Source organism: Corvus cornix, chromosome 2, assembly GCF_000738735.6.
Source record: "Corvus cornix cornix isolate S_Up_H32 chromosome 2, ASM73873v5, whole genome shotgun sequence".
NCBI classification, from domain to species: Eukaryota; Metazoa; Chordata; class Aves; order Passeriformes; family Corvidae; genus Corvus; species Corvus cornix.
In genome coordinates, this window is record NC_046333.1 from 68,077,008 (window position 1) to 68,092,712 (window position 15,705).

Consider the following 15,705-nt stretch of genomic DNA (forward strand, 5'->3'; position numbering starts at 1 on the left):
CTGACATTAATCAAGTAGCTCCTTCCCCATTAGCGTTTGCACGCTTTAAATTAGAAGGCTACTGTGATTACACGGCCTTTTTTGATTCATAATAATCCAATCAATCTGATTTATCCAGGCAGTGCAGAATTCAGCCCTCCCCCACAGCGTTAAGGAGCCAGTGACCTCCGGAGATGCAGCTTCCCCTCGGTCGCACGCGATGCAGGGCACAAGCCACCGAGCTGGGAGCCGCAGCAGCACTGTCCCGGTGTCACTGCAGCACACGGGCACTTGGAAAGCACGTGCCCTGGCACAACGGGGGCTGAGTCAGCCTAAGGAGCCAGAAGCTCTGGAATAGTGACTGTGCCGGGTACAAAACCAGCAACTACTCAGAAAGTTGCTTGGTGTCATTTTAAATTAAATTGGAAGTCATGAAGCCAGGGGACAGGCAAAAGAAACAGTACAGTGTGGAGGGCTGTGAGCCCTTGGCACAAGAGCTCTCTGCACTCCCTTGGAGGAGAGAGGCCTGGGGCCAAAAAGACTCTCCCCAGACATAAGCAACCTTCCTGGGTCATGGTGACAAAGTGAACCACCCCCAGCATGCCGTGTTTCTATATGGTAATACCCTGTACCCAGTTGGCTGGTTGGTTTCTACCCCACCCCCTGCCTTTCCCATAAAAAGCCCCTGTTTCTGCTCTTGAGCAGGTTTTCCCTTTACAGGGGCTGCTGGGCAATAGAAACTACTTCTGTAGAATAGCGAAATGCGGCTCCTGTCTCTCTGTCCCTGAGTTTCCCTTGGGTGACTTCACAAAGAGCTGAAAAATCGCTACACTTGCTGAAATCCCCTGCTGCCCAGGGAGGCCTGCCACCACCCCTGGAAGAGCTGTTCTTTGCAGGATGCTCTCTCTAGGAAGGTTGCGGCACACCGGTGCTGACCAGTGTCAGCACTATCGGAGGAAGGCGGAAAAGCCGGATTTTTTGTGCATGCTTTGTGTGAAATATACAATGTACAGAACGAGCGGTGAGACAACACAGCACTTCCGAGGCAGGTCCTACTCTTGTGCAGGGCCTGCTTACCTGAGACTGTCAGGAGACGCGCCCTGGCGTAGTGCAGCCCCTCAATGCCTGCGGGGCCTGCATCAGCCTGCAGGGCTGCTCGGGAATCAGAAAACGGTTTGGGTTGGAAGGGACAGTAAAGATCATCCAGTTCCATCCCCTCTGCCATAGGCAGGGACACCTTCCACTAGACCAAGTTGCTCAAAGCCCCATCCAACCTGGCCTTGAACACTTCCAGGGGAAGGGCATCCACAACTTCTCTGGAAAACCTGTTCCAGTGCCTCACCACCCTCACAATAAAGAACTTCTTCTTAGTATCTAATCTAACCCTACTCTCTTTCAGTTTGAAGCCATTGCTCCCCGTCCTGTCACTCCAGGCTCTTGGAAAAGGTCCCTCTCCAGCCTGTGTGCTCCCTCCGGGCACTGAAGCACCCTCGTGCTTTAACCACCGCGCACTCAGCAGCTGCACACCCGGCCCCTGCGGGGTCGGTGCCCGATTCGTGCCGGGGCTGCTCAGAGCCCGCAGGGACCGAGAGCCCCGAGCGGCCACCGGCGCTGGGCAGGGCAGGGCAGGGCACGGCCGACAGCGGCCACCGCGGCTCCGCCGCCTCCACAGCGGAAGCAGCTGCGCCGCCGGAGCCGGCGGACGTGACCTCACGGCACGGCCCCTTCCCGGCCCTCCTCGCCGCGTCTGGCCGCTGCCGGTGGGCCGCACAGGAGGAGGAGGAGGAGGAGGAAGGCGGGCGGGATCCGGGATGCTGCCGGCGCAGCTCGGGCGCGCGCCGCGGCACCTGCTGGTGTGCGAGCGCGGCCACGCGCGCCACCCGCGCTCGCGGCACGCGGCGCACGTGCGGGACCACGCCTACAGCTGCCGCGTGAGTGGCGCGAGCGCGGGGGCCCGGTCGGCGCGGGCCCGGGGGCTCGGCGGGATCCCCTCAGGGAGGCGCGAAGGGAAGGGAAAGGGAAAGGAAGGGAAGGAGCTGCCTGAGGATCCCATGCCGCCCGTCCCCCGGGGGTTCTGCCCGTCAGCCGCTCCAGGGACGCGCAGCCGGTGCCCCACTCGCGCCGGGCTCTTGTGTTCTGGGGGGCTCCTCCGTCCTTGCCAGAGCGCGCCTCATTTTTGGGGAGGGGAAATAAAAGCAAATTAGCCCCCCTTGTGCTTGTGGTCTCGCGCAGCGTGGGAAAATCCCCCAAACTCTCTCCTTCCTCCAGGAGTGAAAGAGCGGGCGGGTAGGAGGAGCAGAGGGGTGAGCCAGTGGGAAAGGTGATGGTGCCGATTTTAGGAGCTCTCTGAACACAGGCGCAGGGTCCCGTTCAGAAAGGAGACATTGCTTATTCCGCGCAGGGCGCAAGGCGGAGGTTTCCACAAATCCAGCACACCACCTATCAAAACTTGACGCTGTTTATGCATTTCAGCAAACAAAGGAATTCGTGTTCATTGCCTACAAGTTACATTGTTCTCTTATTAATTAGTATTCTATCTTCTGTTGGTTAATGAGTCTCTCATACTAATTAATACGCTTGCTCAGTCTTTCTCTCTTTTGGAGCCAGGGGGTCTCTGGGTCGGAGGCCGTGATCTCCACCTCCCGGAATTCCCTTTTATCCAGTCAGAGCTGATTCAGCACAGTTGCTAGGTTTATTAAGTTTCTTACTTATCTTGGGAGTTCTGCCAAATGTCTTTTTGGCCCATAAATTTTGCATTCTTTCCCCTCACTGTCAGTGGTACATCCTTCTCCCCAAGCTTTGTTAACCTCGCCCTGGGTCTGAGATTACTGAAGCATGTCCAGCCCTAAACTTTAAGACACCTGGACTTCACTTAGGGCTTGTTAGCTGTGCTCTTGTTTCATGGATTAAATATCCCTTCTTGTTGATTAGGCTTGAAAGTGTACAAAGACCAAACATCAAAGAACCTCCTTCCTTAAGAAAATTTTTAGGTATCGCACATTTTGCAACAATCAGACAGGACCTTGTTTCATAACCCCCTTCTCACTCCCTGTAACTCTCTGGGCTGTTAACTATTTCTGACTTCTGAGACAATTTTTAGCAGCTAATCAGAAAGCTTTCTACTGGTGTGGCAGGCAGCTTGTTTGTTTGTCAGTCCTTACTTCTCTTGAATACGTATTCCTTGAATACGCACCTGTTCTCCAAGAGCTCTGGGAAAGAAGTTATTTGAGGGATGGAGGGAGGAGCAAGGGGATGGAGCTCTATGCTGCCTGGGATGCTTACTTGCCCATGTATTACTTGCCGTGTACTACCTTGTTTTCCCTGGTCTGCCAGAGTTCAGGGTTCTCTTGATCTATGGAAAACGTACAGGAAAGATTTTAAGCAATAGGTAGATTAAAGATTCTACTTTGGTCTTTGCTTTTCCACTAGGATTACAGAAATGCTTAGCCTACATTTTTAGTTACAACTGCTTCAACAAGTACTCCAGCAAGGGCTGAAGGAGGTGTCCCATGCAACATCAAGCTAAATATATAATGATGTGAAACAAATCTTCTGTTAACTCATGCTGTGTAAGATCACATCTCTCTGTAATACATCAAATGCTATTGTATAGCAAAAAAAGCGAAAAAAGACCCCAAATAATGTACTTGGTGTACCTAGAGACTATGAAAATTGATACATTTTTAAGACAATAGCCTGATATTACTCTTTTTCCATCTCATTTTGATACAATATACTGATGTCTTTGAAAAATAGAGGTTTTCTTTTGTATTTCTTGTTGTTTTATTTGGTTGAGTGTTTTTTCAGAACAGGTTTTAGGATAGGATTTACATTACAAATATGTTCCTAATAGGTGTCTTTTTTGATCCCGGAATGTGGCATGCTACCTGAAGTGCTGAAAAGCACAATGGCAGATATTGGAGAGTACTATCTGGTGAGGAATTTACCCGTTCATGAATTGGTTGCTCATGAATTCATTGAGGCTTTCGTGAAGAAAGGTAAGGAGGAAATCAGAACAGAACAAATGCAATAGTAATGTACTTTTTTTATAGCACGGTAAAATTTTTAATAGTCTTATTATTATTTATTCTGAAAAGTATTTTAGAGGAAGGGAAGGAAAAACACTAAGCAAATTCTGCATGAGGTTTTTTATATGCTTTTTTCTGCTTTGTCATGTATGACAACATTTGTTTACACCCACTGGTTCCAAAATTCCTGTGACTGTTCCTTATAAATTTCCCCCTATTCCATCTCAATTCCGAAAGCCAGCTATCAAGAGGGCTTCCATGTATCCTCACACCTGTTTCTTCTACACCTCACCTTTATGCAGATTCTTGTAGAAATCTTCCTTCTCCCTTTATCGTTCCTTCATACTTCAACACAGAGCTGTGTTGAGCCATGTTCCACAGCAGGCAAGAGAAAAATGTGCTTCCTTATTTTTGATATTTCACTAACGGAGCTGTGACAGCTCATCCTTAGCCAGTAAGAGCAAAGAGGATGCAAAGGAAGATGCAGCCTCTGCCCAGCCAACTTGCTGTTGCATAGTCAGAGCATGCTGTTTTCACCTCGCAGGGCCCACTCCTTTGGCTTATGATAGCTCTCGTACCCTTCAGCTGATAGCCAGAGAGACAAAAAAAATTTACAGGAAAAGAGAGGGGAGCAGAGAACATATCAATGAAACAGGAGAATAAGAGATCCATTACTTGCTAAATGTGGGACTCTTTTCTTATTTCCTTTAATCTCATGAATGTTTTTTATGCCAGTAGTGTTGTGTAAGCAATACAGCATTTGTACACAGAGTGCACAGGATCTGACACTTGTATTTTAAAAACCAAAATTGATTAGTGGCAGATAATGCGACAAAATTATTTAGTAATGTGAGCATCTTCCACCATGTCTTTGTGTGGACTGGTAATAGAAATATGTCTGGGGAAAAAATTGGGTCTTCCATTTGCTGGCTGGGGAGAGTCACAGGTGGAAGGAAAGAAAATGTTTTCATATTGGGGTGTATTGTTAACATTATTCCTAGTACAGGTCCTTTAAAATATTGCCAGAACAGGGTTTATATAAATAATAACAATGCCATTTTGCTTGAGAAGGTGGAAGAAAGTTAGTTGATAAAAACACTAGTGATTCAGATGGTATTTGGCATGTTTGGTTATCTTGAAGTGAGCTGTTTTTATTGTCATGTCTGCCTTTACAGACTGTGTAATCTCATGTTTTTCTGCTTTACTGTTAAAGGTTCATGCTATGCACTTACCTATAAGACAAAAATTGATCAAGATAATACTGCAGCTCTGCTACCAAATGGTATGGGGGATTTGTTTTGATTTCAGTAATACATGTCGATTGTGGCCTGGGTTGGTTTGGTTTGGGTTTTTTTGTTCTGTTTTGTTTTGGGGGGTTTTTGGGGTTTTTTTTTGGAATGATGTAAACTGGAAAATAATGCTTACTGTACTTGCCAACTTTGTTAGAAATTTGTGTGAATTGTAAAAAATACTAATTTTACCTCTTTTCTTATTCATGCTGTTGAATTATATACTTCATCTAAAAGAAATTAAAAAACAATAAAAATCAGCTTTGCTTATGTATAGTCAGATTGTCAGTGCTTCAACCATAATTGCAATTGCTACAGGGGATTATTTTTGTGAAAACACTGCATTCCAACTTCTTGTTTCCTACTGATATTTAAGACAGAATTTGTACCAAAAAAGAAAGTTATCAGCACTGCTTAGGAACGGTTTTAAAATATGAAGTATTTATTCTCATGAGATCCCAGCTTGGGTACTTCATTCAACTCTGGGTCCCCAGCACAGGAAGGACATGGACCTACTGGAACAAGTCCAGAGGTGGCCACAAAGATGCTCACAGGTCTGATCACCTCTCCTATGAAGACAGGCTGAGAGAGCTGGGGTTGTTGAGCCTGGAGAAGAGAAGGCTCTGGGTAAAATCAGAGCACCTTCCTGTACCTAAAGGGGCCTGAAAAAGTACCATAGAGGAAATTTTTAAAAGATCATGTAGTAATAGGACGTGGGGGAATGGATTCAAACTGGAAGAGAGTAGGTTTAGATTGGATGTTAGGGAAAAAGTCTTTACTGTGAGGGTGGTGAGGCCCTGGAACAGGCTGCTTAGAGAAATTGTGGATGCCCCATCCCTGGAAGTGTTCAAGGCCAGGCTGGATGGCACTTTGAGCAACCTGGTCTAGAGGAAGGTGTTCTTGCCCATGGAAGGTTGGTTAGAACTGGATGATCTTTAATACCCTTTTCAACCCAACTAATTTGATGATTCTGTGAGGATTCTGTGATTCCCTGAGAACTATGTAACGTGTTAAAAGTCTGTTTAAATTGCATCACAGTTTTATGACAAGACCATAAAACGTCCCACAGCTGAGGTGAGAAAATGAAGCTATTTTGAGCTTCAATTACATTGTCTTATTTCTGTTTAACACTGTATAATAGAAATACAAAGTGGTCTGTCTGCTGTCTAGCCTAAGAAGCTGTAATATGACAGGTGCCCATGAGGGCATGAATAAATTCAGATTGTTTAGGAGAATTCTTTTCTCTGTCTGTTAGCACAGTCCTGGCAAAATGGATACTTGATAGCAATGGAGTTTGTGTGATACAGGTGTTACAAGCTGTGCACAATTATTGCAGAGACAGTGTTACACTTCCTGGTGATGTCACTGTCTGAACTCTTCCTCTGCAGCCTTATTTGTTTGTGTTCTGTACTTGTGCAGTAGAACCCAGAAACTGTGGTGGAGAGCTGTTGTGTGAAGCTCTGTACCAAGCAGCAGCAGCCAGATCTGGTTTATGAGCACAGAAGCAGAGTTGTTCCAGCACGTATCAGCTCATTGCTAACAAGCATAGTTTACTCAGTGTGAGTAGTCCCACTGGACCTGGAGGAACTGCTTTTGTTTATTTAGTTGAGCAGTGCATGTTGAGCATGAATGTTTACTAAATCAGACCCTTGTGTAATGTAGTGCTCAGCTAATGACACAGCAAGTGCTAGGGCATGAGTGGAGGAAAGATGGAGACAATGAACTGAGTAGTACAGTAAAAAAGCTATGATTATCTCAGGAATAATATTACGCTTTTCTTACTCTAGAGAGTAAGAAAGAGACCTCTTTGATAAAAAAAGAATAATTGGGTTATAACCTTTTTTTTTTTAAGGATTAATCTGGTAATTCATTTAACTGGAACTAAGGAGTCTGCATTACATTAGTAATACCATTGATCCAAAGCTAACGTTGTAAAAGGTATATGGTTCTCTGAAGACTTCAAAGGGAACCAAGTAGAAGATTATTTCTACTAAAATTTGTTTTGTTTATAGGTAAACTAATTTTGTCAGTTGATAAGGATACTTATGAGGAACTTGGACTGCAGGGTCGCCCTTCTCGGTATTCAGGCAAAAAAGTAATGAGATATAGTAAGTATGATTTATATTAACAGGGCTTATTTAAGAAGCACCTTGTTAGGATGTTGAAACTTCCCTTTCACTAAAATTAGTTATTGTCTGGGTTATATTTTTCCAGATGAAAATACAAGGACTGCCTGAAGAGAGAAAGTACTTTTTCTCCAAGTAGTAAAGCAGCTGTAAGGACACAAATACATCATCTTTTCAGTACTCTATAAAATTTTTCATTTCAGGGGTTCTCATTGTGTTGTTTGTACTGGAGTGATGTAGGACTCAAGAATTTTTTTATACCCTGCATAATGTCTGTACCTACTGATTTAAGTCAGAAAATTTTAAACTGATTAAGAAGGTGTTTAAAGTCTGTGCACTATACAAAATCAGTGAAGAGCCTCACCCAAGACTGCTTGCTTGAAAGGGAGAATTGTCCCATGTTTCACACATTCAAAATGGTGATCTCCATATACCAAGTACTTGGAAAACATAATTTTTTAACAGCTGCAGGGGAGATATCTTGAGTGTGATTTTTGTTGATTTGTCTTTTTAGTAAATAAAAAAACCTAAACACGAACACTATGCCATTTGAAATGTATTGGAACTTGCAGCAGCTGATAGGTATGGTTACATAAAAACTTCAGGAGGGGAAATTTGTTATCTCTAGTAAGTATTTTGGCAAAATGGGACATCATTTTTACCATTCTGATTGTCAAAATGTATCATGAAACTTCCATTTGAAAAATAAATATAACTTATCAATTCACCTAGGAGAAAACCAACCTGTTGAAAAAGTGTCATCACTGTATACATAACTTTTGTTGTTAGAAATTCTAGCTTTTTTTTTTTTTTTTTACTGCTAATAGCTCACCTAATTATCAGGATATTTTTAAGGCACAGTTTGGGGACTTCTGTCAGCGCCATTTCAAAAAAAATCTGTCCCTTTAGTCAGTAGGAGGCAGTTCCAGATTAATCAAAATAAGGACAGCAGGAGGTGAATATTTATTTACACAATGAGGAGTCATATTTGCATAATCAAATAATTTGAAAAAATCTGTATATGTTAAAAGGAAGTTGAATGTTCTTTGGTTTCTTTGTTCTCTTCTAATTTAATAACAAAATTTATTTCAGTTGAGTACCAATAGCTATTGTGCATTTTCTGCAGTTATCACTATTGACTTGACTGATGCTGGCTTTTACCCTGAGAGCAAGAAACATAACAGAGTGCTTTGGGCCTTGAAAGAAAAGAAACCGCTAGAATTTGACTTCCTACTGGCTTGGGATAATACAGGTAATAAGAACTAAATGTAAAACTAAAATGCCACTGACATGAAGTCCAAAGATTTTTAGTTTACTGTTCTTTTCTAGTGATTGTCCAAATGCATTTTCAGTGGAGGGAAAAGTTAGATTAAAATGTGTATGGCTGGGACTTTGATGTGTTTATTTGTTTGGGGTGGGGAGGGTGTTACTTCCTGTGCACAGAACATCTCTGTTCAGGAACACAACAGTGATTCATGGGAGATATATTAGTTGGTTCATTTCCTTTCGCTATCTTGCCCAGGCTTTCTGGCAAAACTTTGCCTATTTGATGGTGCTGCCTCTTCTTTATAAATTTGTGACATACATAGCGATTATCAATACACTTTTTTTTTTTATTAATACACATATGTATCTGGTTACATACTTAGTATGGGGAACTCTGATTTCCTCAGTAGTTACAGGACCTGTACAGAGTCCCTGTTTCCATCGTGTGCCATGTGCACTGATACACAGTGTGCTGTTTGATCACTTTATTCTCAAGCACTTGTTTGAGGTTGGAGCCAAGTAAGAGGTTGCTATAAGAAATCCTTATTTCAAATCATCTTCTAGTATTTGTTTATCTACTGTTTTCTAATTACAATATTTTTTCTTCTGGGACTCAAGTATTGTTCCTCCTCTGAGGGTAATTTTTCAGTCTCCAGCTGTTTGTATTACCTCAGAACAGGCTGTATGTAGGGATATGTAGCATTTGCATAGAATTGATGAAAACGGCAAGTGTCTGTACTGAAAAACATGGCTTTCTTCATCACAGACGTCTAGCTTTCGGTGTTGTTCTGCTTTGAGTCTCCACACTAGGGAGAAGGGATATTAGAAAGGTCCCTGAGAATGCTTTCCCATCTCCTCTTTATATTGTTCCATTTTCCTGGCTCTTCAAGACCAAATCTGAGGAGTTAACTGATGTGAGAAATGGAAGCTGCTTACAAGCTCCTTTAGGAGTGTCCCATGTTTCACTTTAGTCATTCATGTTTCCCCTCCCCCTTTCTAAGTACTAATCATATGACAAGGATACTCCCTTGTTTGTCATACAGAAATTGTTTAAAGGCTTGCAATTCCCGTCCTTGTAATCTTCAGGAAAGAGTCACAGTGAAGGCTGTTGCTACCATAAATGGTGACATAAATCCAACTGAGGTGGCAGATCTTCACGCTCAGCTTGCTTGGATTTATTGATGCTGGGCCGAGAGCAAAACGCCTCTAGGGCCACTATTTTTCTTATGTTTGCTGCTACCCATGTTAACAGCATTCAGGAAGAAGAGCATTTTTTCCCCTCACTTTCTTACATCCCAAAAACAGGTCAGGTCAATCATTTCCTGAATATGGAGTTAAATCTGAATGCCTTTCTGTGCTAGAATCTTGTGCTCTTAACACACAAAAGACTATTAGTTCCTTAGTACTGACAAAAATAAAACTTTTATAGGTTTTTATTAATAGATATGAGACATTGTGTAGATTCTGCTGGAAGGGGAAAAGTGGGCTGTGTTTTGTCAAGAGAATCTGTGTCCTCTGTGACCATTCTGCTTTCTGCCTTCCTGCTGATAACTAGTGTTTCTTGCTATGGCCAGCGCTGCGGGATTTGTGGTTTTTATACCCAAGTTTCCCACATTGTGGTTTTGGCACCAAGAAGAACAGAAAAAGGAAATATGAAGTGTCTCATGTCTTTAATGACAAAGACAATGCAATCTTTTTTTCTATTGCTGTAATTTCTATCACAATTTTATGTGTTTGTTGGATGAAATTCAGTGGCCTCTGAAAAGCTTTGGTGATACGCCTGGTTGCTGTTAACATGGAAAGCTATGCTGTAGCTAGAGGAATTGTTCTCTTAGGGTCTTGACTGAAGTCTTTGAGATTTCCTACATTTAGGGCTATAGCTGAGGCTCTCGCAGCAGACATGTAAAATGTATGGTTTTCTATATTATACTAGGAATTCTAGGTCACTATTCTACATTCTCTGAACCTGTTAGTCTAACAAATGCCAATAGAAAGTAAGGAAGACCATCTCTCCTGGCACTCTTCAGACTTAAGTGTATCTATATTAAAAACACTAAATTAAAAAGAATCCAGTGACTGCCTGTCTTTGTCACTGTGCCCTTTGGGACGGCCTTTTTTTGAAGAATGACTAAAAAAGATGTCCTTAACCCTCCTTTTTCTACTCCCCCAAATTATTGTTCTTGATGACATAAATATGGCTGATAGACATTAGGCACTTCTTATTTTCTGATAGCAACTTTAGATATAATATTCCACAGTGAATTCTACCCTGTTCTTGAATTTCTGCTCTTATTATATGCCTTTTCTGTGGTATTTAAATGTTGCTCTGCACTTCAGACTTTTCATGAGTAAGGTATTATTTCTTGGTCTCCTAGACACCCATTGTTATTTTATGAAAATAGCACACATTATCTGGAATTTGAAATTTAGGAGAATTGATTCCATGTCAATTACCTTCCTGTTTCAAAAGCAAGTAGGTTAATATCTCTGCATTTAAAATATGCCTGCTTAGGTTAGTTTTTTCGTCTAGGTTAGGATTTTAGAATTTTTCCTGCTGTTTTGGATCTCTTACTAGTACTTTCCCACAAGTCCATGTACATTTAACTCTTACAGCCATACTGCATTTGAAGATTTATTAGGGGGGTTGGAGAGGAGTGGGTGTTTATTCTTCTAGCAAATGACATTTGTGATATATTTTGATTTCTTTACCCTCTTCCCTTCCTTCTCTCTTCAGTCCTTGTGCTCCATATTATCCTAGAATTCCTCTTAACATCATTGATAAATCTGTTCTTAAACCTGTAATCACATGCTCACTTTTCCATTATTTAGGGAAAACTCTGTTCTGAGATGATGTTCCTGCTCCATTTTTTCTGTTCCTTTTCAGGAACACTCTGAGTTCCTCTTTTTAACAAGCTCATTTTATTACTTACCCAGTTAATTCTGCTTGAATTTTCTATTGTCAAATCTATACTTTGTAGTTAGATAGCAAATTTACTGAGCTGTACTAAGTTACTGAATTTTGCACTAACTTTTATTTCCAAGAAGATGAGGAAGCTGAAGATTGTAAGGCTTGTGCCATAGACTAAAAGCATCTAAGCAGTTTCATGCTGCATTTTTTTGTATTTATGTACAATGTTTCATGTATTCACTGCTTCTTCTGTTTGGTAGTTTCATAACAGCTGTTTGTGGTACTGTGTTGTTAAGGTGCAGAGGGATCAACATTGATGTCATACTTTTCAAAAAACCAAATACAGGCCCTGAAGCCAAAAATAACATTCAGCACCTTAAGGGACTTGCAGTGTCCAGTGTTACAAAGTAATGAACTACAAGGAAAGGCAGAGGAGTCCTGCAGTACAGAGGAACTCTTTGAATGGCTGGGTGCTGTCTTGAATCAAGTTAGCTTGTAAGTATTTGAATTTGTTTGATCCTTAAAAATGTTTTAAGTAAGGAAAGCCACAATTTATTTTAAGAAATAGTTAAACAATAAATAAGACAGACACTGTTTTGTAAGTGGAAAGTCTGTTATGCCATTAAATGTTTGTTTTAAGTCTTGAATGATTTTATCTGTGTTTTTAGATATGTACTGGTTTGGGCTGACATAGAGTTAATTTTCTTTGTAGTAACTGGTGTGGTGCTGTGCTTTGGATTTGTGACCAAGAATGTTGATAACAGGGGGTGTTTTAGCTATTGATGGGCAGGGCTTGCACAGTCTCAGGGCCTTTTTCTGTGTCTCATTCAGCCCTGCCAGTGAGGAGGCTGGAAGGCAATCCAGCTAGGACAGCAGACCCCAGCTGAGCAGAGGGATATCTCATACCATGGGATATGGTGTCATGCTCAGTAATAAAAGCTGGGGCAAGAGTGGGTGGGAGGGAAATGTTCAGAGTTCCAGTGTTTGTCTTCCCAAGTCAGTAAGAAGCCCTGCCTTCCTGGAGATGGCTACACATCTGCCTGCCCATGGGAAGTAGTAAATTAATTCCTTTGTGTGCTTTACTTTCATGTGGAACTTTTCCTCTGCTTATTAAATTGTCTTTATCTCAACCCATGCATTTTCTCCCATTACCCTTTCAGTTCTAGGTGGGAGTGAGTGAGCGAGCAGCTGTGTGGTGTTTAGGTGATTACAGGGTTAACCCACAGCACCATGAGATCTTTTGTATTGATTTCTTGGTCATTAGTTACTTTGGTATTAATTTAGATTATATGCATAGGTCCTACTTGTTTGGTACAAGTTCTGATTAGTAAGACATCCTATAGAATATTTAAAGCGTATTTTTTTCAGTTGCTTTACTGTTTCTTTTTTTCTTCCAGAGACAACAAATCCTCCAGTTTCTTATCAACTTATTGCTGCCCTGAGCCCAACACAGTGGTGGAAAAAGCTTTTTTGTGCACAATCACAGGCTTTATAATTCCTGAGAAGATTATTCAGTTATTGGAGCAGCTGTGGTAAGGGCTGACAGGAGCACATTACTAAAACACTTCTACTCAAACACTTCTTAATATATGAAATCAGTTTTAAATACTTTTGTATGGTAAATACAAAAGTTGGAGGTAAATAGCAAAATATATAAATGAAGACTTTTTTTTTTTAGTTAGGAAATGAGCTGGAAGCTTGACATCAGTATAAAAAGAAAGTAATAAACAATTTTGGCTGCCTCAAATTTGAAAAAGCCTGCCCTGTATTCTAGTCATGAATTTGGTTTTTATCTGAATTTCTAAGAAACTGTCTGTACTGTACTCCTGCACTTTTAAAATGTGGAGTGGATAATGTCTGGCTTTGATTATTCATAATCCATTTCCTCTCTGGTGGTAAAAGTATTTGTGTCAAGCATAGCCCAACTATGTTACTTCCTCCATTGTCTTTTTTCTTCCCTGATAGCAATTGTTCTCGTTAAATGTCCAATTTTCTGAAAGACAGTGCATGCTCTAGGAAAGTCTGAACTGCTACTTTACAACTTAGAACTTTTTCTAATTGCTACAACTTGCAGGTTTGCCGTGTATAAAACTATAATAGGATGATTCCTACTATAGTAGGAATAATAGATAGTCAATCTTACTTTGTTCCCCAATGTATTCTGATCGAATATTTTCTTTTGAGTTTATTTATTATGGACTAAACAGGGTTCTTTAACTGTTAATGAATTTTCACTAAAGTGTGTCTTTGATTGTTTTACTTTATACTGTAGACTTGAATGTGCTGCCTATTCCATTATAATCACTGATTATTTTGTCTTCTTGCTTGCAGTTGCTATTTTGGTGAACCAAAACTGGCATATTGGCTGACCTTAACGGTGCATGGCTTTGCAGACAGCCCTGTTTCCTGGAGAGAAAATGAACATGGTTTCCACAAAGGAGGAGAGAACTTGTACAACTTTGTCATTTTTAGAAATCTGGACTACTGGCTTCAGATGGCTGTAGGAGCTCATGATGATTGTCCTCCATAAAGCTACATCCATAGAAGAAGTTCTCTAATTGTTACTGACAGAAAACTAATAAAATATTTTTTATACAAGTAGTTATGTAACAGATTAAGTACTAAGAGTCTATACATGCTTTTGTTATTTTTAGACAATGGAAGGAATGGATTTTTGTTTCTTCACTGTCATACAATGCCTTCTGAAAAACTTCAAAATTCTAGGAAAAGTTAAGTTTTTGAGAGTTTTTCTCAGGAATTTGCTGTAGGTAGTCCTCTTTTCCAGGAGAAAATTCAGAATTTGAAAGTTAGCTTTACAGATTGCTGGCTAAAATATTTGACAGGAAAGCTCACTTGGGGATTAAGTGTTTTATTTCTTTACATTAAAGATTTGCAAAACCTTCATATCCCTGTTTAAGATATTTCAGCCTACATGCTAGCAAAAAATCCCAAGGGGAAGATGGGTCCTCCCTGATTTGGTAGGGGCTAGGAGAATAAAGGTGAGGAGAAGGTGTGTGGCCATGCAAGGAGCAGCCATTAAACATGGAAAAAGTGAAGGCTTACTGACCTGCAGATCTGATTTTGCAGATCACAGTTGGTTATCAGAGGTATATTTCTGACAGTGATGCAGAAGTCTGATGCTTGCTTTCTTAATTGACCTACACACACATACTCACACAAACACACACACAATCTCTACTTTCAAAAGCAGTGTGTGGTTCTTGCTTACAGAGCGACTCATGGAGCTGAGTCTCACTGTGATGTTATTGCAGACATTTCTGGGAAGAAAGCTGTGGACGTGCACTCAAGCAATGCACTTGATGTGAAACAGGTTTCATTAACAATAAGTGGTAATGCTGAGAGCATAGGCAGCTATAAGGAATGCAGGCTACTCCTGTTGAAATCCATGGAAGGGTAGATGGTGGGTTGGGGAAGGCAGGATTTGGGGTATATTTTAAGGAGTGGGTACACATCATTGAAGTACCAATGCTGTGCTAAAATTGAAGTTGTTCACTTGATGAAGGGAGAGATTGGTACTGGAAATTGGGGAACTGTAGTGAAAACTTTCACTGTAGTGAAAGTGCTGAGGTGAGTGGCACAGAAAAGCAGGAAGAGTTTGGGAAGCAACTGAACTCTATTTTTATCTGTTTTATTGTTTCTCTTCAGTGAGGAGAGTCATGCTGGATGATTCACCAGGTGGTGTTTATCTATCACACACCTCCACTAACCATAACCTCCTTTGGCTCAAGTTTTGCTATTTGAGTTTGCTACTCAAGTTGTGTCTTACAAACACAACTCTGATGAATCAGCAAACAGTTTTTTAAATCATGACATTGTTTCTCAAAATCCTGCTGCCATGAGATGTTTCTAGAAGGCTACCAGGAACAGAAGTCACATGTACAGACACAGACTCACACAATCACAGACTGAACAGGCAATGGTACAAGGGTCTGGGAAAATTTTTGCCTTGGCATATGACTAGTCAATACTTAACATGGTTGACTCAAGCATTGTGTTTCCATTGTGTTTCATTACTGTGCATCAGTGTGAATGGCTTGAGTTGTTGACCAAAGTCTGCTTTTGAAAGTGTCTGTTGAGGCATTATGGAC

At 41.3% G+C, this 15,705-nt stretch overlaps 1 protein-coding gene across 1 annotated transcript; it reads left to right on the plus strand.

Annotated features, from left to right (window-relative positions):
- The first annotated feature begins 1,769 nt into the window (after window positions 1–1,769).
- RPP40 (ribonuclease P/MRP subunit p40) lies at window positions 1,770–14,500 on the plus strand. The gene is made up of 8 exons (XM_039549728.1): window positions 1,770–1,910; window positions 3,833–3,977; window positions 5,221–5,289; window positions 7,309–7,404; window positions 8,549–8,674; window positions 11,893–12,091; window positions 12,994–13,128; window positions 13,928–14,500. The coding sequence occupies exons 1-8, from the start codon at window positions 1,791–1,793 to the stop codon at window positions 14,124–14,126; spliced, it is 1,089 nt and encodes a 362-aa protein (XP_039405662.1). The 5' UTR covers window positions 1,770–1,790; the 3' UTR covers window positions 14,127–14,500.
- Window positions 14,501–15,705: the final 1,205 nt, after the last annotated feature.